General features: G+C 36.0%; 4 protein-coding genes across 9 annotated transcripts; 2 read left to right on the plus strand and 2 right to left on the minus strand.

Annotated features, from left to right (window-relative positions):
- Positions 1-1,722: 1,722 nt before the first annotated feature.
- Positions 1,723-4,542, plus strand: LOC110879494. 4 transcript variants are annotated; one of them, XM_022127954.2, is made up of 6 exons: positions 1,723-2,121; positions 2,526-2,603; positions 2,701-2,800; positions 2,886-3,013; positions 3,169-3,393; positions 4,412-4,542. In XM_022127954.2, exons 1-5 carry the CDS (start codon positions 1,798-1,800, stop codon positions 3,382-3,384), a joined length of 846 nt encoding a protein of 281 aa, XP_021983646.1. In that variant the 5' UTR covers positions 1,723-1,797; the 3' UTR covers positions 3,385-3,393; positions 4,412-4,542. The 4 variants fall into 4 exon arrangements, with proteins under 4 accessions (XP_021983646.1, XP_035833736.1, XP_035833737.1 ...); XM_035977843.1 differs by lacking the exon at positions 4,412-4,542 and adding an exon at positions 3,917-4,050; XM_035977844.1 differs by lacking the exon at positions 4,412-4,542 and adding an exon at positions 3,922-3,937.
- On the minus strand, positions 3,660-10,749 carry LOC110879492 (exocyst complex component SEC3A). Of its 3 annotated transcripts, XM_022127950.2 has the most exons (25): positions 10,323-10,707; positions 9,211-9,281; positions 9,037-9,117; positions 8,892-8,959; positions 8,699-8,801; positions 8,473-8,618; positions 8,230-8,347; positions 7,959-8,063; positions 7,272-7,373; positions 6,974-7,105; positions 6,748-6,876; positions 6,581-6,661; positions 6,411-6,485; positions 6,159-6,323; positions 5,928-6,045; positions 5,777-5,835; positions 5,539-5,709; positions 5,393-5,472; positions 5,226-5,307; positions 5,033-5,130; positions 4,378-4,486; positions 4,214-4,282; positions 4,070-4,135; positions 3,899-3,988; positions 3,660-3,800 (listed from the first exon to the last, which is right to left on the minus strand). In XM_022127950.2, the coding sequence occupies exons 1-25, from the start codon at positions 10,501-10,503 to the stop codon at positions 3,690-3,692; spliced, it is 2,610 nt and encodes an 869-aa protein (XP_021983642.1). In that variant the 5' UTR covers positions 10,504-10,707; the 3' UTR covers positions 3,660-3,689. The 3 variants fall into 3 exon arrangements, with proteins under 3 accessions (XP_021983642.1, XP_021983644.1, XP_021983643.1); XM_022127952.2 differs by lacking the exons at positions 3,660-3,800; positions 3,899-3,988; positions 4,070-4,135; positions 4,214-4,282 and having other exon boundaries at positions 4,412-4,496; positions 10,323-10,748; XM_022127951.2 differs by lacking the exons at positions 3,660-3,800; positions 3,899-3,988; positions 4,070-4,135; positions 4,214-4,282 and having other exon boundaries at positions 4,452-4,537; positions 10,323-10,749.
- Positions 10,750-11,760: 1,011 nt separating this feature from the next.
- LOC110879495 lies at positions 11,761-14,155 on the minus strand. Its single transcript, XM_022127955.2, has 6 exons — positions 13,722-14,155; positions 13,166-13,371; positions 12,892-13,068; positions 12,651-12,806; positions 12,294-12,570; positions 11,761-12,203 (listed from the first exon to the last, which is right to left on the minus strand). Exons 1-6 carry the CDS (start codon positions 14,038-14,040, stop codon positions 11,974-11,976), a joined length of 1,365 nt encoding a protein of 454 aa, XP_021983647.1. The 5' UTR covers positions 14,041-14,155; the 3' UTR covers positions 11,761-11,973.
- Positions 14,156-18,378: 4,223 nt separating this feature from the next.
- LOC110879496 (elongation of fatty acids protein 3-like) lies at positions 18,379-19,635 on the plus strand. Its single transcript, XM_022127957.2, has one exon. The coding sequence runs from the start codon at positions 18,548-18,550 to the stop codon at positions 19,412-19,414; it is 867 nt and encodes a 288-aa protein (XP_021983649.1). The 5' UTR covers positions 18,379-18,547; the 3' UTR covers positions 19,415-19,635.
- The last annotated feature ends 2,657 nt before the right edge of the window (positions 19,636-22,292 follow it).

The raw sequence follows: 22,292 nt of genomic DNA on the forward strand, positions 1-22,292 counted from the left end.
GTAACAAGATAAAGATATTTCTTTATTTTTAATCCACTTTTTACCTACAAAAACCTCACTTTTTACTCTTTTTTTATAAACTTTGCCCTCTTCTCTTCAATACTTCTTCATATTTTTTAAAAGATTATATCATCAATCTCTTCTGACCCCCTTTCGGTGTTCCGTCTAGACCCAGCAACCAAACTTTATATCGCCCGAACACCACCCAACCGCAACCGTCCTTCAATTTCCAAGAGATGGACCCGAGTATGATGGCGTACGCGCAAATATTAGGCATGTCCCTGCAATATTTTTTTTTTATTTAATGAGATATTATTAGTTTTAAGTAATCATGGATGAGGCATTATTAGGCATTATACCACTACACTCATTTTAAAAAAAATGCTCCGCCCCATTGCTAACTGACCGCCACATGACGGATCATGCCAAAAGAAGGGACATTATCTTTCTTCACCACTACACATGGTCTAACAGTCATTTCAACAACCTATATTTAATTGCAAAAAAAAAAAAAAAAAAAAAAAACAAAGCGACATTTGGTCTAGTAATATTGAGACGTGCCTAAGGTCTCTAACATATATTCAAAACTTATGATGCCTTTAAATATATCGTAATAAAGATAAAACACAAGATTCCTCAAATTACAAATGTTTTGACATTCTTATAAAAAAAGACGTTTTAAGTTAAAAACTATTAATTATGTTAAATTAAAAACCATTAACGATACGTGACACTTTAGATGAATCTCCAATCGTTGTGTTTTGTTATGTCAACAGGAGAGATACCAAGCAATAAAGAAAACTCTGCTTTAAATATTATCAAGCAGTTTGAACGCATTAATTCTAAATGAGAGAAGAACTTCACAAATATGCATGAGGCTAGGAGCAACCGTTAGAGAAGGACTCCAACCAAATTTTCACTCAGACAAGAAAAACAAATGTGTAAGCTTTTCTTGAGTAAAATAAATAATACAAAGAGTAAAGCACACGAATGATTCATATGGTTTGTCAAAAATTTGGATGTGGTCTCTAACTTTCCATAACTACACAGGTGGTCTCTGTGGTTTTCAATTTGTAACGCATCTGGTCCCCAGCTTTTTCCAAAAGTACATAGATGGTTCTTTTGGTTTGCACTTTGTAACACATTTAGTCACTAACTTAGATCTACTAAAACCTTAATATTTGTTGGTTGGAAACTAAATATGTTATAAAGTGTAAACTACAAGGACTATTCATGTATTTTTGAAAACCTATCGATTAAACCCAAATTTTTGGTAAACCACATGAACCATCTATATCTATGTACTTTATTCTAATAAAAATTATTATGAGATACTAGATATTAAAAAGGTTGGTTTATTTTAGAAGGATTTGCAATACTTGATGAGGTCGGTGTTTTGTAATTTTTCTAGTCGTATGCTTTATAACGGAAGGCATGAAGCCACGAAATTACGCGTTCGGTTCAAATAGTCACGTTTTCTTCACGCCCACAGTTCACCATTGCTGACCAGTAAGCTAATATTCCACACCGTTCGTGTACTCCACGCTCTATTCACACATTTGACTTTTCAAACTCCCAATGGCCACAGCTAAACCTCCCCCAATTGCGGCCCAAAAGGGGTTCCAAATGACCCCACCAACCCCATGCAACTAAGCCCACATAATATTCCCACCTAATATGCTTGCTTGGATTCTTATTCTTTCTTCTTGTCTCCTATATAAATTACAAACACCTCCAAATGATTTCAATTTTTCAAGCTTTTAAATATACATCACCAGTTTAAATATCTAATTACCAATGGCTTCTGTTAGGTTGATACGCCTGGCGAGGCCGCCATCGGCTATCAGTACAGCGCCTCCTTTGGAAAGTGTATCGGCGATGAGGTTTACGTGCATGGCGGCTGGTTTTGGTTCTGAAAACACTCAGCTGACTGCGGATATGGAGAGGAAACCGGTGGCATTGCCTAAAGTGGCCACCTATACTGTGGCGGATTTAGACGGTGCGGTGGTTGAAGTTGAACCAACACAAACTATTAGTGAAGGAGTAGACGTGGCTACGCTAATGGCGTTTTTGACGAGACGTAGACAGTGGAATTTAATCATCCAATCGCTGGTCGAAAAGGTAAATAATGCTTATCAGTTATCACCAATGTTTTTATAACCAGATCGGAATAATTGGTGGCAGGGTAGAAGATATATTGTTTTATTTTTTATTTTCTTAACGAGTAAGGGTATTATAGTCATTTGACACATACTTAATTGAGATATTTAACATAGGTTAGTGATAAAGATCACCTCAGTGCAAAAATTACAACCACCAGGATCAAGTGTGTAATTATTGAACCACTAGGACCAAGTCTGCAATATTTGCAAACCACAGGGCCCAACCAGGCATTTAACTTGTGAATTTACAATCATCGAATACAATATCTGCAATATTTGTAATACAATGTTAATAAAATATGGAGCCTGAGTTGATAAATAAATCAATAAAGAAATTATAGTTTTGATCTTGTGAATTTGCAGATTATAGTGGATTCTCGATTTTTTACGATGTTTGGTGTAGCAGGAACCTTGCTTGGTTCGGTATTATGCTTCCTCGAGGTATCGTTAATAGTGTTCAATTAAGAATTTAGCAATGAATATGAAATTACTTATAGGATTATTAACATGTGAATGTAATTTAAATGAATATATTTAGGGTGTTTTCCTGGTTGTGGAATCATACTTCCAGTATTTTCATGCACTCTACCACCATTCCAATCATGGACATATCATGGATCTACTCATCAAAGCATTAGGTACATCTCGAACCCCATTTGTGTGCAGCAAAATTGTATCAGAACCAGTAAAACTTATACGAATATATATGTGTTCTTTGAATAGATATGTTCTTAGTAGGAACGGCTATGCTTACATTTGGGATGGGGTTATATGTCATGTTTGTTGGATCAAAAGCTCCAAAAGGCCGACCGATTCCATCATCAAACTTTTTCGGTCTTTTCCATCTCAAGGTACGTCACGAAAAACATTATAAATGCATATTCTAACCCGTGACCAACTTACTCGGCTAGTATGATCCAGAAATTTTGAGCTTGGAACCAATACCTAATGATGCATATGTACTGATTTCCCGACATTTTAAAAACGATCTTGACGTGTGTTACAGGAGTTTCCATCATGGGCTGGAATTAAGTCGATCTCTCAAGCAAAGTCGAAAATCGGGCATGCCCTGATGTTGCTGCTTCAAGTTGGAGTGTTGGAGAAGTTCAAAAGCATACCATTGGTTACGGGTCTAGATCTCGCTTGTTTTGCTGCAGCCGTATTTGTTTCTTCTGCTGGTTTATTCATACTCTCACGGCTTTCTACAGGCACTAATTCCTAAAGTTATTAGGTATAACAATGATTCTTTTGTCCTCTTATAGGTGGTGGTATATAATTAAGGTTGTATTTTGTTGGTCTTAGATTACATAATTCTTTTATATGTATATAATAATCGTCAATGTATAATCGATGTTATACTAAGATTTAAAGGTAAGTTTCTCCAGTTGCATATGAATATTAGTTTGTCTAGAAAATGAGACAAAAATGCCGGTATTGCTTGAAACAGCACATGAGTTGCAGTCAACGAACATATGTTTGACTTTTAAAGTGGAATATCTAATGGATCCAAATAACTACGTTATAACTCTACATTGATGCTAAAAGGTCTCGAATTTCTGTTACCGATGGAATGTTTTCACCCGGATAGACTTTCGCAGCAAGTTGAACAAAGCTATCATACTTGTCCAAAAATTCTTTCTGTCAAATGTCAGTCATTATATGCGGTTATGTTAGTTTTTTAGTATCAATAAAAGATCTATGTTTTTGAACGAAAACATATATACTTATAATAATACCTTGCATTTATCCCATAGTGTAGGTATCAGTTCCTCAGAGGTCATGTTCTTCATCAGTTTCTTATGCATTGCAGTGATGTGTTTGTCAACCTATGTACAAAACGAGTCTCATCAAAGTTTTATGCTATTACAAGATGTGACGTATTTAAAACTTTTAATTTTGTTACTTACCCCTGATAAGTTGGATTTGACCACCTTTCTAAGATCCGATTTTGACAATCCAACTTGAAACTGGATCTGTACTTATCAAACAAAATTAGAATCACTTCAACATTCGGTAATTACCAAAACATGGAAATGAATATTGAAACTTACTTCTTCAGGAGCATTAGTAGACATCGTATCCTCAATTCGTTTAGCAAACTGGAAAAGACGCTCAAATTGCTGCAAATTTTAATGAACCAGAATCACCATTAGCATACATAACGATGACTAACAGAAAACAAAATTCTTAACAAGAAAAACGACGTGTTACTTACGTAATATATGACCACACTGATATGACGTGCGCAGGATTGCTCGTATGATTCGCTTGCTTGATGATAAAATTTAGCTAAAGTTGGCACACAACTGGCCAAGTCATACAGACTGCATAGAACTGCTTCTCATCAGCATCTAATGTAATCATGGTTAAGAAAACTGGTACATTGCATTAAAGTAGTTAAATTATGAGTAAAATGCCATTTCGTTCCTGAGGTTTAGCCAGTTTTCCGACTTTCATCCAAATGTTTGTTTTTTCGTATTTGGATCCAAAAGGTTTGAAATCTTGCCATTTTCATCCGGCTCATTAACTCCATCCATTTTTCTACGTTAATTCAGGGGTATTTCCGTCTTTTTTGTTAACTTAAAGAGCAATTCGGTCTTTTGAATACTTGTACATTTGCTAAATGCTTGTACATAAAGTGAAAAAGATCGAATAGCCCTTTAAGTTAACAAAAAAGATGGAAATACGCCTGACTTAACCGAGAAAAATGGATGGAGTTAACGAGCCGGATGTAAATGGCAAGATTTTAAAACTTTTGGATCCAAATGCGAAAAAACAAACATTTGGACGAAAGTCCCAAAACTGGCTAAACCTCAGGGACGAAAATGGCATTTTGTAAAGTAATCCTTCGGGTTAAAAATTATCAATACCTATTCTGGAACGAAGCATAGTTTTCTAAGAGAAAAATATCCGAGTGTTTTAAGTCTGCTTGAGAAATCTTGTCCAGAGTCACAAACATAATACCAATCTGTCAAAACATACGATCCAGTTTGTTTCATTTTATTTAGCCGAACGTATTAGTAGATAGTTGCTATCAGACGATTAATTAAGTAAAGTACTCACGATTTTCATATACGCCTGGTCAACCAAATCCCGAGATTGCCCCTGGATGTACTGCTCCATGCGGGTGGCAAGCAATGCAAATCTACACACAAGAAATGCAACCCGATTGAAAATAGAGTACAAAAGTAATTAGTAATAATTATTATTTCAAAACATGAATGCATTACCTAGGTACGAATGACATGACACCCGTTTGTTTAACGTTTTTGTCATTTTTTTCTATCTGGTGACGAGCGTCATCTACAAACTGCAAATAAGGTTAAAATTTAATTGATGAACATACACCATTTTATATGTTATCGTTGAAACGTACCCGTGTAAATAGTGTAGTAATCTTATCTTCCATAGCATCAAGTAAGAGGCTTACGTATCCGGCTGTTTCCGCTTTAAGATCAGAAATATATCGCTCGGTTATACCATGCATTGATATACACAGCAAAGGATCAATCTTGTGGGCCCAATCCACTGTTGCAAAAAAGTCTTCCTGCAAGTCAACAAAAATATAATAACTTGTTAAACTAAAAGCAACTGAGCATTGACTCTGTAATTACTTGTATCCCATCTAGTAAATCACGAAGCGACTCGTTTAGTGCCCCCATGTCCAATGCACCTACATAATTTAGACGAAAAGCTTAAGCAAGTACGTATTACATGAGTCAAAAAGAAATGTATGTAACATATATCATTATTATTATATATTACCCCTTTCATCTTCATGTGTTTCCATCATTTGTAAATAATCTTCATCATCCTCATCTTGAATACTTGGTGGGTCCGGTGAAGAAACTTCAAAGTGCATAAAGAACGACAAAAATGAACTCTGCAAAGCATATACAAAAGAAGGAGAAGAAAAACCTGATCCGTTATCGGAAAACCAAAAATGATAGCGTCCGTGTGTGTGCGCGCGTTAAGGATAAGGAATTTTGTTCACACCTCTTCAACAAGGAGCGGGACAAAAACCGCTAGCATTTTGGTATAAGCTTCAGAAATCATTGAAGTGTCTACATTTTGGTTGGGGGCGGTGGGACCTTCAAACCATACACTTTGAACTTTTGGTGGTTTAGTACCAGCCCGTAGCTCATTAGCAAATTCACGAGTCTAAAAAATAGATCCACAAAGTTATTATATTTTAATCATCTATCAAACTTGATTGCAACAGAAATTTTATAGGTTTATAAACTTTACCTCATGTCGTAAAAGTTGATTAAAGGAGCTACAATAAGTTTTCCTCAGCGGTTTAATGCTATTTGTATCAAGAATCTGTAATGATAGGTTATTCAGTAATATAAACACATATCAATAGGAAAACTAAATATTGCTTATTATCGTCTTATTAAAGTTTCCATGTAATTAACCTTCAAGTGATGCAACAAGCGAGCATACGTCTTGCATTTATTGTGAAGATCAGCATGATCAGGCTTCTTTAGTTGCCCACGCTGCCCATTTTCAAAATACCGATGAAATGCTCGTTGACATGTGATATAAAAAATAAAATTATAAAAAAAAACTCTAAAAAACAAACCTGAGAGAAGTTTCGTTTATCACTTATCATAGAATCAACCAAATGAACAAAATAGTCTTTTAAAAAATGACATGCTCGTCGAGCAAAAGTCAACTTTGTGATTTCAAGGAATGCCCTCTTTTCCTTCACCTGTGACAGAAAATGCACAAAATATTCACACTTTCTAGTTTATACACCAAAATTTACATTATAACACGGAAAAGTATAAAAAGATAAATGAATATACTGCTCTAGTTGTTGTGTATTTGGGATCCAAAGCATCAAAACCACACAAAGCACTTCTTAGCCATTCACATGCTTCAATGTATTTACGCAGATGCGACTCATCAAAGGAGCCTTCAGTTAAACAATCTGAAATCTGTAACGGATATGACTGAATGAGTTATATAATAATAATAATAATAATAATAATAATAATAATAATAATAATAATAATAATAATAATAATGATAATGATAATAATAATAATAATAATAATAATAATAATAATAATAATAATAATAATAATAATAATAATAATCTACCTCTGTAGGGACATGCAATGTTTCAAGAAGTGCATCTAGTTCCGCAGCCAACGCTTTATAATTGAATGACTGCATTTCCAGCTTGTTATTCCGTGCTTCTATCTGTAACCACAAATTGAAATTCGTCGTATTTAACATTATAAATATAAGTAGCAACAATTTTGAATATTTTACACATTAGTTTAAGAATTGTAATACTTGATTAGCATGTTTAACTTAGAAATATAAATTATAGAGTAAAATGCCATTTTCGTCCATAAGGTTTGGCTAGTTTTGTGACTTTCGTCCAAAGGTTTGGTTTTCCACATCTGGATTTAAAAGGTTTGAAATCTTGTCATTTTCATACAGCTCGTTAACTCCATCCATTTTTCTCTGTTAAGTCAAGGGTATTTCCATCTTTTTTGTTAACTTAAAGGGCAATTCAGTCTTTTTCACATTATGTACAAGCATTTAGCATAATGTACAAGTGCCCTTTAAGTTAACCAAAAAGACGAAAAATACCCCTGACTTAACGGAGAAAAATGAATGGAGTTTACGAACCGGATGAAAATGGCATGGCAAGATTTCAAACCTTTTAGATCCAGATGCGAAAAAACAAACCTTTGGACGAAAGTCGCAAAACTGGCCAAACCTCAGGGACGAAAATGGCATTTTACACTAAATTATATTATAGCATAATGTCCGTACGGCCTCAATGTCCTCTCGCATATGCCTGAGCTTCACATTAAAAAGTGCCAACCATTCATCCATATCTTCAGCACAAATTGTGGTTGACTCAAGTCCATGCAATACCTATGAAATTATAAAGCATAAGGCCGGGAGAATGATATATATTGACCATGTACATGAACGATTATGAGTTCAAGAGTTTTAGAATGCACAAAATATGATAAAATCCACATAAAGAAACTTAACTGTAATGGAACATACATATTGTCCTGTATTATGAGTGGTTTACCTCATCTACTAAATGCTCGCTTTCCAAAATTGCGTGCACGTTGGCTGCTTCCAAAGCATGAAGTTCCCGTTTTAACCTTTCGGAAAAGACCTCTGCTTCCCCAATGCCCATGACATATCTGGTCACAATGCCATTACCAAAAGTATCTTTAATATGTTCTAGAAGTACAGATGTCAGCTATGTTTAAATTGTTTGATAAAAAGAAAACATTTGGTATGAACAAAAATATATATATATACGTACGTGCCTAAAAGAAGTTCCATTTCCTCTTCTTCAGCTTGTGACACAAGATCATTTCCAACCGTAACTCCGGTATCACCTTCTGAAAGCAAGTCTCCAGAAGGTCCATCTTTTGAATTCTGTTGCTTAGAACCTGTTGATGTATGTTCCTACAAAAGTGAAAGCATTGTGTATACTAACCGTTTCTTTTAGTGACAGAAATAATGGTACTAGTAGAATGCACACACACCTTAGCCCAAAGAGCTAACTCGACAATATCAATACCCACAACCTTCGGTAGACGGCCTAATGCTTCTTTGCAGATATTAAGAATACAAACCAAGAGACGATTCCTAGAAATCAGAAAATGTAAACAACTATAGACTAACATGTGTATAACATTAAAGTCTGAAGTAAAAGAAACTGGGACTAATAGTAATTACCTGTCATCAAGATTCCGCATAGTCCACTGAATAGGAGCAACTCTTTGGTTTCTAAGATTATCGAAACCCTATTGGCAGATTAGTTCATGAAGCATGTTACAGAGAAAAGTAGAGTAATTTCTAGACATTGAAAAAGATCCATTACCAGCATGAATGTGCATCCACTCGGGTCGCTAGTTAACACCTCCACCTTCCCAAGATTCTTCAGCTTGTATATTTTTGCTTGCTACACATGAAGGGATTTGCAGATATAATTCGAAAAAAGTTAATCAGCAAAAGTGGCAATAGAGATGAAAACAAAGAAAGTTCTGGTATATACCTCAAGAACATTGCCATCCGCATACTTTAAGACACGGAGAAACGCCTTTGTTCGTTCACCTTTATCTTGTGCTGCATAAACCACAGGTAGACAAAGATTTATTTTGAGAATCTATCTGTTAATCGTCTTCAACATGACAGAGTAAAATCAGAAGCTACCGAAGCAAGCAGCCCACAGAGTCAACTAGGGAAAATCACCAAACCAGACATGTTGACTTTAAAAATCAACAAAATAGACATGGACATTGAGCCAGCTCACAAGCGGCTAAAACCACCTGGCATGGAAACTCTCGTAAAGCACATTGAGGACCACAAGCGAACCAATCAAAGGGCAACACATGTAAAAGTTGGGGCTAAGCCTTAGCTGGCGTGTCGCCTGTTTGGTTGGTTTTGAATGTCTATTTATTAAATTTTTAGAAGTCAATGTCTATTTTCGTGATTTTCTAGAGTCAGATATGTAACACTGATGTCATCAAGCAAATATAAAACACATACAACAACCATACTCAGTAAATCCCACAAATAGCAAAGCTACTTATAGGGTCTGGGGAAGGCGGGATGTAGACAAACATTGCCTCTATCCCTAGGGATAGAGAGGCTGCTTCCAGAGAGACCCTCGGCTCCAAAACGAACAGCATACCAATATACCAAGTCAAAGAATATAGAAAAAAGAAGTCACCAATACCAAGAAAGTGATCAGAGTGACACAATATAATGTAAATCATGTATAATAGCATGCAACATCATTTGGGCATAGACACTAGAAGGCAATCACCGGTAAAGTCACTTAAAGGATAGGAAAACCTACGTCCCTAAAATACACCTAAGGCCTTACTGAAATATCCTCTAGAAGTCCTTAACCCTAATCCTACGCCTCCACGAAGTCCTATCTAATTATAAAACACATCCTATATCTAATTATAGCACATAGTAGCAACAACCAATTGTTAAACTTCAATAACGGGAACCATGTCCCCTAGGGCATCTTACATGTTCACAAATGAGTAATGTTATCACTTGCTACACACTAAATATGACAACAGTTACAACAGTATGCCAGTATGTCATTAAAAACAGATAGATCATCAAAAGAAAGAGGTGAAGATATCTTACAAGTGACAGCAAGAACCCTAGATTTAGCCCCTATCTGGCCTTTGCTACCAATTTTTCCTTTACCCCATGCCCCCTTGCTTTTCGCAACACGAATCGATATCACAACCTTTTGTTTCGAACCTTCGATCGCCGCTTCGCAGGCTCGTAACAGCTCTTTGTCATTAATGTTTGATTTCGCCATTTTCGTCGTCTAGCTCTTGAAATGCATCAATTTGTTTAGATCTTTCGATGTCTCTGAGTGTATAGAGAGGTTGTATCGAGAGAGAAATTAATTGCAGATATGGAGACCCGTTCAAAAGTGTGTTCCTTACATGAATGACAAGAATCGTTACGCCAAATGTACGGATACAAGTTGTTGTTCTTCAACTGTTTGTGATTTCATGCACGTATGGATAGATGGTTTTTGTTTATGTTATTTGCGAAAAAGGTCCCTGTACTAATCTCGTGTTTTCATTTGTGGCCTCATGAAAAAAAAGTTTTTTCCAAGTTCTAACTTGAAAAAACTACATGGTTATTATGAGTTGCTTGGATTTCAGATTTGGGTTTTTTATTGATGTAACTGAAAAATGACTGTTGTTAATAGCTAATTGTATTAGGTATGTTATTATATTTAGGAAAAAAAATCATTTTTTCATGTATATTATATACTTGTTTATTCTTTAGACTAGGTTAGAAACTCGTGTATTACATGTATTGAATAAATAAAATATTAACAATTCTTTGTTGATTCAAGTGTAGAGGAAAATAAGATAATGGTGATTTGATTGCATAAGAAAGTAAGGAAAGGATTCAAGAATTTGGTTGTGGGTCTAGCAAGGTTCATAAAAGAAAAGGCGGAAAAAACGATGTTGGGTCATAAAGTAGTGCTACGTGTCTCCACGTTTACTTATTTATCAAAATATAAAATTGGTAATGTTTATCTGGCTCATCCTAAGTGTTCGCCTGCGACTTTGATCACTTAGATTCCTATGGTGAGTAAAAGCAAGTTTGAACCAGTTGGGCATTCTATGCAGTACCCACATTCTAGGCCCAATCCAATGGGCTTCGATCCATTAAGGTTGGGTGGTCCAATACCCATTTATAAAAAGTATGCTAGTCTTTAAGCCGGCATTCTTCGCTCCACCGACCACCTCCCATATCGGTTGATACATGAAAGACAAACATCTACCTCTAATGACATACATTGTATAGATCTACACACGTTTAAACTCGATATTTCATCTGCACAGACTGACTTGACCTTCGAAGTGTCCAAAGAGCCACATCAAGTCCTCTACATTGCTACTCAAGTCCTAACGCCTCTTCCACGGATTTTTTAGCAACACATGCCTTCTGAAAGCACATCTCCAGAAGATCCATCTTTTGAATGTTGCACCAACAGGCAAAAGCACTATGGTGCAAAACAAAATGAGCAGCTAACATGAGGCAAGAAGAAAAAGAAACACCATAAAAGAATATGAACTCTCAAAACAATGATAAATTTGTTACACAAACCATACAAAAATGGCAAGAAAATATCTAAACCCACCTAGATCTGGTCAAGCCTATACAAATAATAAATACTATAAATAGTTTTTGCACAGAAAAAAAAACGCTACAAGACAGAATAACAAGATCAATGAATAACAATAACCAGCTACTGTAATCTGCATCAACCTAAAGGCTTAGCCTTGCGTATATGACCCATGCTATTCACAAGATCTTTCCGTGTGCAAACTGGAAACATATTTATGTTCTTTAATACTTTCAATCGCCATAGAACATATGGAAAACTAAGCTGATCACGAGACGTAAACCTAACAACCTCGTTGAACCAAAGGCACATAAATAAATTAGTCATTGGAGTATGCTCTCTCACAATAACAGAAGCCTCATTTAAAGCTGCACAAAAACAAAAACAAAAATAAAATTCATACATTCAAATAGCTACCGTTAAGCAATAGACGTTAAATGGCTTGATTACCCCTATACCTTTATTGCCATTGAATCTTCTATCTTCGGGGAGGCCATCTTGGTGGTATTGAGTAATTTGTACTTTCACTTCTTCCGGGGTGGCTTTGTTTTTCTTGACAACCGCCTTTGCCTCATCATACACACTACTACGGGCCCCATGTACAGAAATTGCAAAAACGGATTTTGAACGCCATAAAAGTGCCTCAAATACCCCTAATGGATCTCTCCTAAACTGGGATTTTGAATCTACCCATATGGAATATCTTGCATTCGGAAAGAGACGATGCGCCAGCATCTGATCACATCAGCATCAATCAATAGTCAATACTCCCATATGTTGCTACAAAGCACTGGTGGAAATATTAAAAAATTTACCTTTGGGATTTTCCCGTTCAGCCTCTGATCTCTAAAAGGAAGATTTTTAACGATAACAATACGCCATTTGCCGATAAAACGATCTTCGTTAAATAGATGCCCCTGTTCTTTTTGTGTTGCGAGAGTAACTTCATCCCAAAATGCTACATAGCAGACCTGCATGAATCTATCATGTGAGATTATTAAAAAGGAAGATTTGTATTAATATGAATTTTGCATTTGAATATGCTTATATGCAGACCTTCTGAAGTGATGTATCTGACATCCCAATAGGTTGGTAAAGATTATCTCCACCACCAAATGCGCAAGTAGAAACTACGCTTTTGCAAGTTTGCATGTAACTTTTGTCTTCGTCTGATATTGTAAAGCCTCCGTCTTCGCTGTAGAAACCACAGTGTACAGATGCAGTTTCATTCACCTGTATTATCAGTTATTAATAAAATTATTAATGAAATAAGCCAATGATAATTACAGGAAGTAAAACTTTTTGCTATTAGGTTAAAAGAGGCTATAACCTCAAAGCTTTGTTCTCTCTGATGAAACGTTTGAAAACCAGTAAACAGATTAAACCTCGTGGTCCCCAACTCCTGTTGAGAATTTATATCATAAGGTGCATTACTCTCTGATAAATATATTACTTTCTTAATAGGAACAGATGAATCTTTATTGAGTGGAAAATCTAGATGCTGAAGTTCTTCAGGAGGTAGGAGCTTCAAACAACCTGATATGATAAATGAAAGTCTGTCATACGCTAGAAGCCAATTAACATCTAATACACTACTTAGATGAACTTGATAATTCACTAGCATTGATTAGTACAAGCTCTTTCAACTAAAGTATTGCACTTTGTCAATTGCTTTATTCCAACATCAGCTAATCAATCATACAAACTAATTAAGAAACAGATGAGAAGTTATCTAGGCTTTTAAAGTAACAAAGCATAGGAAAGGTGTTATGAGGTGGATATTAGGGCTGGCTACTTGATCTAAACTATATCGAGTTATCAACACTTAACCAAATCACAATCACAAACCTACAATTCAATTGTTAAAAAAATTAAAAACAACTTACGTGGAGCATCAAGACGATTCAAGTTGGTCTCAGATTTCTTAACCGGCGAGACTACAACATTAGGTTTCTGAAATTCCGATTTGTTGGTTTTCGATCTCCAGCCAATTTTGGAAGCTTCAAAAGCGAGAAGTAATAATGCAGTGAGAAAGAGGAGCAGTGGCCACCATCTGGTGAGCTGGTTGCAAGTTCGGTTAGCTAATTCGGTTCTCCCTCTGAAGTCCGATTTCCGGCGTTTTCTTCGAGGTCGGGAGCGCATCTTGGCGAGGAATTCATCGGGTTGGTCGTCTGTAACCGGAAGCGAAAGAGTGTTGTTGAACATTGGGAGTGATGACTGCCGGTGATCTATGTGATTGCAGCTGACTCTGTTGAAAGATCGGGTTGTATTTGATTCGGTTGAATGGGGGAACCGACTTTGGATCCTACAAAGAGATGAATAAACGGGCTGGGAGATACAAGGTGACCCGAATAAACCTAATGATCCGAATGTCATTGGGCCACTTGGGTTGAAGCCCAGTGGTAATAAGCATCAGTAAAAAGCTCCAACCAAATAACCCAATTATCGACCCGAGATACCGAAAACCAAACAACCCAATTATCGACCCGAGATACCGAAAACCAAACATTACAATTTTAATAAGCCATTCTTAATATGCATCGGTTAGAGCATTCTCATCTAAACCATCAAAATATGTGAGGGGTAGTTTTTATATTATAAAGGGTATAAAAAAATGGTTGTGAGTGAAGTAGAGAGAAAATGTTACTGTTCATCTGTATATTTGGGGGACACTGTTCACCCAGTATAATTTTTTTAATATATATTGAAAGTGGTTGTGAGTGAAGGAGAGAGAAAAATGTAATGATAATATTATTTAATGGAAAATGAAAGAGAAAAAGTATTTGTTTTTAATGAGGATATATTGATATAGGAGTTGTTTTTTAGTGGAATGTATGTATAATTTGATGGATTGGATGAGAATGCTCTTATTGAATGAAATCTCATTAAAAAAAAACAAACCAACTTGAACTACCCGATAACCAATTATAATATCCGAATAACATCCCTAACCACCGAAAAACAAGAAACAAGTACATGAGCATTATCAACAACTACAACCCCAAAGTCGGCGGTCGGCGGGAATAGCCCAGCCCCTTCATTGGGCTAAATGTGCGGCAAATGTATAGTGTCAGGCAGCTGCCTGGCACTCCCTTATTGGCCCAACAAATTTACGATTTTATCCTCCTTTAAAATTACGATTTTGCCATCAGTTAAAAATTATGTTTTTGCCCTTACTTAAAAATAAATTTACGCTTATGCTCCCAGCTAAATATTTCAGTTTTGCCCCCGGTTAAAAATTACGATGCCCCGTTTCAATTTACAGTTTTGCCATTAGTTTTTTTTTTTCTCTTTTAAAAAATACGATTTTCCCATCAGTTCAAAATTATATTTTTACCACAGCTTAAAAATAAATTTACGCTTTTGCTCCCAGCTAAAAATTCCAATTTTGCCCTCGGTTCAAAATTACGATCTTGCCCCATATAAATTTATAGTTTTACCATTAGTTTTTTTTTTCTCACAGACAAGTTACGATTTTGCCCTCAACTTAAATTTACATTTTCACCATCGTTTTTGTTTGTTTTCCTGGTGACATTACAAGTTTGCCCCCAGTGTAAAATTACAGTCGTGCCGGCAACTTCCTGGCACTCCCCCGTTGGTCCATTTAATTTACGATTTATCCCCGAATTAAAATTATGCTTTGGCCCTCAGTTGAAAAATTACGCTTTCCCATCGTTTTAGCTTTTTTACCAAAACTATAAAAGTTTTTTGTTTTAATTGGTTTACTCGATTTAATTTTTTTCTGTCAAGGAGTTGCCTAACACTAGCTCATTAGTCCTGAAAAATTACAGTTTTGCCCTGAGCCCAAAATTACGGTCTTATCATCGTTTTTGTTTTTTTTCCTAGCAAAATTATAGTAGTCTTTTTTTATTTGGTTGAGAATTATTCGGCCATCACCCCGCAACGTAGTATGAACAAAAAATTCAAGGGAGGTGATTTGCTCCATTTGTCTGGAAGATGGAGCGATTGATAAGAATACTTTAAGGCACGTCTCGTTTTGTACTTTGTATGTTGGACATTTTTAAATGTTTGTAACTAGTATTAATCCCCCGTGTTGCGGTGGGGGCGTAAAACCGTTACATATAGCATCAAGGCCACAACACCACCAACACTGAAGTTGCGACATGTTAATGCTGAGAAATTAGACCGAAACATAAAACACAGAAAATAATAACTAAGTTGATTTAGGACTTGTGCGTCACGATGAAGCTATCAAACGGGAAAAAATAGACGACCATAAAAACGTTGAACCACACATGCACGTTGCGTAATGTTAACTCGCAAAATTTAGAACGAAGCGTAAAACAAAACGTAAAACGTTGAACCACACATGAACGTTGCGTTGTGGTAAATCGCAAAATTTGAAACATAAAGTAAAACAGAATCTTTGCGAAATATGAAGAGGATAGGGTACCAAAGTTGAAAGTAAAAAAGTTATGAGGTTAAATTGACAAAGATAGAAAGCTTTGGGGTTAAAAGTAAAAATACCAAAATAGTTTTAGATTAAATTGTAATTATATCAAACTTTTTTTAAAACCTCCCTAAGCAAAGAGTACAACTACTCTATGCATTACAATGTTGTTAATTTATGATGGGTAAGTGACAAAACATCTTTGACAGTGTGAGCCCTTCTTAGAAAAAGTTTATAACTATAAATAAAATATATGGCCCAAATGTTGTAGGTTTTGGTTTTGTTAATCGGGTTTGGATTCGAGTTTATTTGTCGTCTCTATATATAACAACTATCCAATGAAGATTTAACTGCATAATCTTTATTCATAATAAAAAAGGAAACAGAGAGTTATAACCCATAGAACGTTCAAAGATCTTATTACATAAAAATATGGCATTACTCCTCGAAAAAATCTGTTTGTATCCATTAATATACCACTCGTATATTAAGGTTATGGGGTGTGGGTTGACGCGACCCGTTCAAATGAAGGCTTTTGATTGGTGGTCAACTCTGCCAACACAAACCTACCCTTAACGCTTGTGAAACTACTTACAAACCCATCCCCCTCCCCAACCTCTTGCGCCCTCGGGGTGGTGTGCCAAACTCCCAAACATTAATAAGTTGATGTGAAAGGCGACGTCAACCCACATCTTCCAACCCGATGAACATGCTTTTTATTACAACTTTTAATAGTGAACAAAAATTTCTATTAATTGTAGGTTTTAGGATTTTATTTTATTTTTAAGTGTCGGTTTCAGGGTTAACGGGGTTAATTGTGAACGGAGTTGTTTTGTCCGTGCTTGGGTTCAAACTTCAAACAAAGTTTTCACTTCAAAGGGTAAAATGAAATTTGACAAGGATAACAATGAAAATTGCACCAACTTTCTATTTTAATAGTATACTAGTTTTTTTTATCCACCACGCGTTGCGGCGGCGACGTCTTAGTAGTCTATAGCTGGCAACATGTTATGTGATGCGTTAAACATATGAAAACACGTCTTTCAATGTATCTGATATAAGGCATTGTGTTTACAAAAGAATCAGAATCGAACCCGAGTTGGTTCGTTTAGTGAGGGTTCCACCTAACAATTACACCACCCTTACTTTGCATCAAGACTTAGTAGTGTCAAAACGTTCAGTAACTTGAATTTGTAGCGTCGAATGAAAATATAGGGGTAAATTTGAAAGTTAGAACCTAAGAGGGTGAAAATGACAATTTATAAAGTTTATAGAAAGTTTTCTAAAATCAGTGGGTTGTTTTTGTCAATTTAGAAAGATTAGGGTGGGTTTTTTTTTGTCTTTTACTCAATCGATATTGATTTGGTTAGTTACAGGATTGGTAAGGTATGGTACGGTATCATCAATTGCTATACGCCAAAACTTATCGACACGTGTTCGAATCATCGGTTTTTTATTAGTTAACTAAACGAATTATATGACTCTTCGCTTTAAGAAACATTATATTCCGCAACTACAAAGTATAAAAAAATATCTAGTGGTCTAGTGATATGGTGTTTGGTCCACGGCAACAATGATGTGAGTTCAAAGCCATCTGTAATTTTGGTGTAAAAGTTATTGTTAAAAGCATTAGTTATCAAGTTGAAGATTGTTAAAAGCATTAGTTATCAGTATAATTTATCAAGTTGAAGTTGAATGATAATAAAGTTAGTATGTTAAATATGAGTAATAATAATAACTAATTTCTTTTAAGTAGGAAAAAATTGGAAATTTAGAAAAGTGCAGGGTAATATAGAAGGTCAAGTATTTTGCCGTTGGAAGTTACAAAGTATTTACAAAAAAGAAATAGAGGAAGACACCTCGAAAGCGTGACCTCTTGCTTAAGAGCACATGCAGCTAACCACTTGATCAGGATTAACATTTGATTTCTTATTTGCCAAACATTTTATTATATAGAAAATAAGGTGGTGGCTGTGATTTGACAGCCACCGACCTTTCATTTTAAGTTTATATAAATATATATAATTGTTATTGTTATTGTTATTTGAAATAGTCAATACAATTCTAGAACAACATATATGAACAGGCTGCTAAAGAAGACGAGAAAAGCGAACATTCCACAAATGAAGCAAGCATAAACATCATCAGCATGCCATCGCTGATTACTACCTCAAATCCAAAAGTCAAACCCCCTTGTCAAGATTTCCAACACCCAATCAATCCAATCCATACACATATATAACCAAATTCTTAGATCTCAATCAAACCCATTTCATTCATTCACAAATTTCCTCCATCAAAATGCAAACTCAACCAGTATTACACCGTCTTTCTCACATGGTATCAGAGCATCCAACCGTTATCGGATTCCGCTGGAGCCACGTCCAATCATGGGGCGCCACGTGGGCCTTCCTATTCTCCTCCATCTCCTTCTACTTCACCCTTTCCACCACCCTCCACGTCATCCTCCTCCTCTTCCGCCACCGCTCCCGCCCCGTCCCCGTGGGCCCCATCCCCGCCGTCCACAGCCTCATTATGTCCGTCGTCTCCGCCACCATACTCGCCGGAACCCTCACCTCCGCGGCCGCAGAGATCCGTGACACTCGTTGGCTCTGGGGCCGCTCCAAAACAACTATACATTGGCTACTATGTTTCCCACTTGGCACGCGCTCATCTGGGCGCGTGTTTTTTTGGTCATATGCTTTTTACCTGTCACGTTACCTTCACGTGATGCGTACCTTTTTTACTATCCTACGAAAGCGTAGGCTTTCCCTATTTCACCTCTTTGTAAATTCTATACCAATTATGATGTCATTTCTCTGGCTGGAATTTTCGCAGTCGTTTCAAGTACTACAGATCGTTTTCATAGCTTTCACGGATTCAGTTGTGTATGGATACCGGTTTTGGATCGAATTCGGGTTACCAACGGCTTCGTTTCCATTGGTGGCCAATATTCAGATGATGTTGTTGGTTTTGAATTTTATTTGTCATTGTGGGGTGTTGTTTTTGCAAGTGTGGGGTGGTGGGTGCAATGGAATTGGGGCTTGGGTGTTTAACTCGGTTATTAATGGGGCTTTCTTGTTCATGTTCTTGAATTCGTTCGTTAGAATGCGTTGGATTCGTCGAAAGGCGTTGGAGTCGATGAGCACAAATGGTAAAATCGATTAATTTAGGGTTATCGAATATGGTATTCTTTGGTTACATGGGTCGAGGATGAGGAGGATCGGACAATCTTTGAACATGTATAACTTATGAATATATGTAGAGATAGCATTGGGTGCGATCAAAGTAATATCTTTTGTATAGTTGAGAAATAGGGATTGTTTGTATTTTTTAACGTCAAACAAGATCATCAAAGTGTTGATTTAATGATAACTTTTTAACAATTATTTGACGAACAATAGTTCTAGAAAGCATTGAAATTGTACACCAGGTAACATGGCCCGATGGCCGTATAAAATATAAATATTAATATAATCTATTGCTTTAATTAAAGTTATTTATGTACTATAATTGACCTCGTATATTAAACCTATCATCCACATGGCTATAACTTTTTTTTTAATGTGCGTCATTTCTGACCTTTTCTCCTCTTGCTGTTATAAATACTAGCGGTAAGACCCGTGTGTAAATACAGGTCATTTTTTAAAAAAACCATGCATAACAAATATAAATAGTGAATATGGTTATATTTATAGACTGGTGAGTCCCTCCTCTTACACATAACCAACCAGAAAGTGCCACGTCAACTCCCCTCTAACACTCCCCTAATACCCTTTTTTGATGGCGGCACTCCCCTCAGGTGAGTTCGAATTTTTTTTTTTTTTTTTTTTTGTAAAATTATGGATGTTTATAAATTAAATAAAAGACATTTCATTAAATTAAAAAAAAATACATTCAAATAGAAAATAAAAAACACATTCAAAGTAGAAAATAAAAATTACATTAAAACTAGAAAATTAAAATTTTAGAAATCGCATGGCCACCCGTACTTGTTAGCGATTTCTCGCTTTCGGGCGAGGATGAACGGCAACATACTTGGCGGAACATCATCGTGCGGCTTAAGGAATGTTTTCATATCTCGATCGTAATTGTAGTTTTTCATCGTCTCGCGTTGTTCCGATATGAGCTCGCGAGCCTCCGACTCTCTTTTTTTCCTCAATTCGATCGCCCAAATTTTGAGTTTCGGGCACTACCTCATCGTCCTCGTCGTCGTGAATAGGTAGAGGACGTTCGACATTTCCTCGTGTAGAAGGAACTTGTGGAGAACGATAAGCATATGGGTCGAAGGCGGGGGATTGAGGAGGAGCGTCCATTGATAACAAATTTTGAAAATAGCCGAAATTGGGTTGTTGGGTGTTGTAGAACGAGGGGTGTGTAGGTTGTTGGAAAAAAACGGGGGTTGTGAAGTGTATCCGAAAGGGGGTTGTGGTTGAGCATTTGCACCGCTCGAACCATCTCGAGACGGTTTCGAGACCCGTCCCTTAGTTTTTTTCTTGGCCTCGCGGGGTCGGTTCTCCATTGCTCGGTGTAAAGGGGGTGTGGTTTGAGAGTATAAAAAATAAAAAGTGAAGTGGGTGTGGTTGGAGAGTTTAAAAAATGTGTGAGAATGAGATGGTTTGAGTATAAAAAAATGGTGAGAATGAGATGGTTATTTATATATGTTTAAAAAAAGTGATTTTTTTTTTAAATCCGACCGTTTGAAAAGAGCCGTTCCTTGTTTCTCGTGCATAATCACGCGGTGAGTCCACACCCAAAACACACCCCGATTCGGGACCCCGCAGTGATGGCGGCGGTGTTCCCGATCGGGGAATCCCATCACCGAACACCCTTACCGCTTACACCCCGTACACCCTTATAAATAAATAAGTCAGTCGTTAAATACTTAAAGTTTAGATTATAAAAAATACAAAAATATACAATTTATTAATCTTTTTTAAACGAAATAACATTTGCATTCAAACATGTTCCTTCAACCTCCACAAAACACTATTTTAACCCAACAGTGGTTTTAAACCACCGTTTTGACCAAACATCCGTTTTAACCACAGTTTCCTCCATAACACTCTGCTTTATCCCAACAGTGGTTCCAAACATCTGTTTTCATCCATCTGTTGACCAAAGTCAACAGATGTATCAACCACTGTTTTATTTTCAAACATCTGTTCACAATAACAGAGCTTTGATCATTTAAACAAACCTTTGCCAATATTACAAGCTTTTACACCCTCAAACCTAAATATTCATTTAGTTAGTTTAAATAACAAACATGGTTAATAATTTTAACACAACTAATTATATAAAAACTACAATTGTCAAACAGAGGGAACTATATAATAAACAAAGTTCAAAACAGCAAACAACATTCAATAGAATTCAGCATAATAATTTCTAATCAATGGGCGAAACAGTAGTCTCGATAAATAAAGCTCCTTTCGAATCACTGTAGTTGTCAACATGTTGGAGGTATTTCAAAAGTTCATTGCTCAAATCAACTTCAACCATATCTCCCCAACTTCAACTTCAACCTTAAATAATTAAAGTTTAGAGTATAAAAAATACAAAAATATACAATTTATTAATCTTTTGTAAACAAAATAACATTTGCATTCAAGCATGTTCCTTCTCCAAAAAAACAATATTTTAACCTCAGTCGTTTCAATCAACTTCAATTTCCACAACACTCTGCTTTATCCCAACAGTAGTTCCAAACATCTGTTTTCATCCATCTGTTGACCAAAGTCAACAAATGTATCAACCACTGTTTTATTTTCAAACATTTGTTCACAATAACAGAGCTTTGATCATTTAAACAGACCTTTGCCAATATTACAAGCTTTTACACTCTCAAACCTAAATATTCATTTAGTTAATTTAAATAATAAACATGGTTAATAATTTTAACACAACTAATTATATAAAAACTACAAGTGTCAAACAGAGGTAACTATATAATAAACAAAGTTCAAAACAGCAAAAAGCATTCAGTAAAATACAGCATACTAATTCCTAATCAATGGGCGAAATAGTAGTCTCGATAAATAAA

Source organism: Helianthus annuus, chromosome 9 (assembly GCF_002127325.2).
Source record: "Helianthus annuus cultivar XRQ/B chromosome 9, HanXRQr2.0-SUNRISE, whole genome shotgun sequence".
NCBI classification, from domain to species: Eukaryota; Viridiplantae; Streptophyta; class Magnoliopsida; order Asterales; family Asteraceae; genus Helianthus; species Helianthus annuus.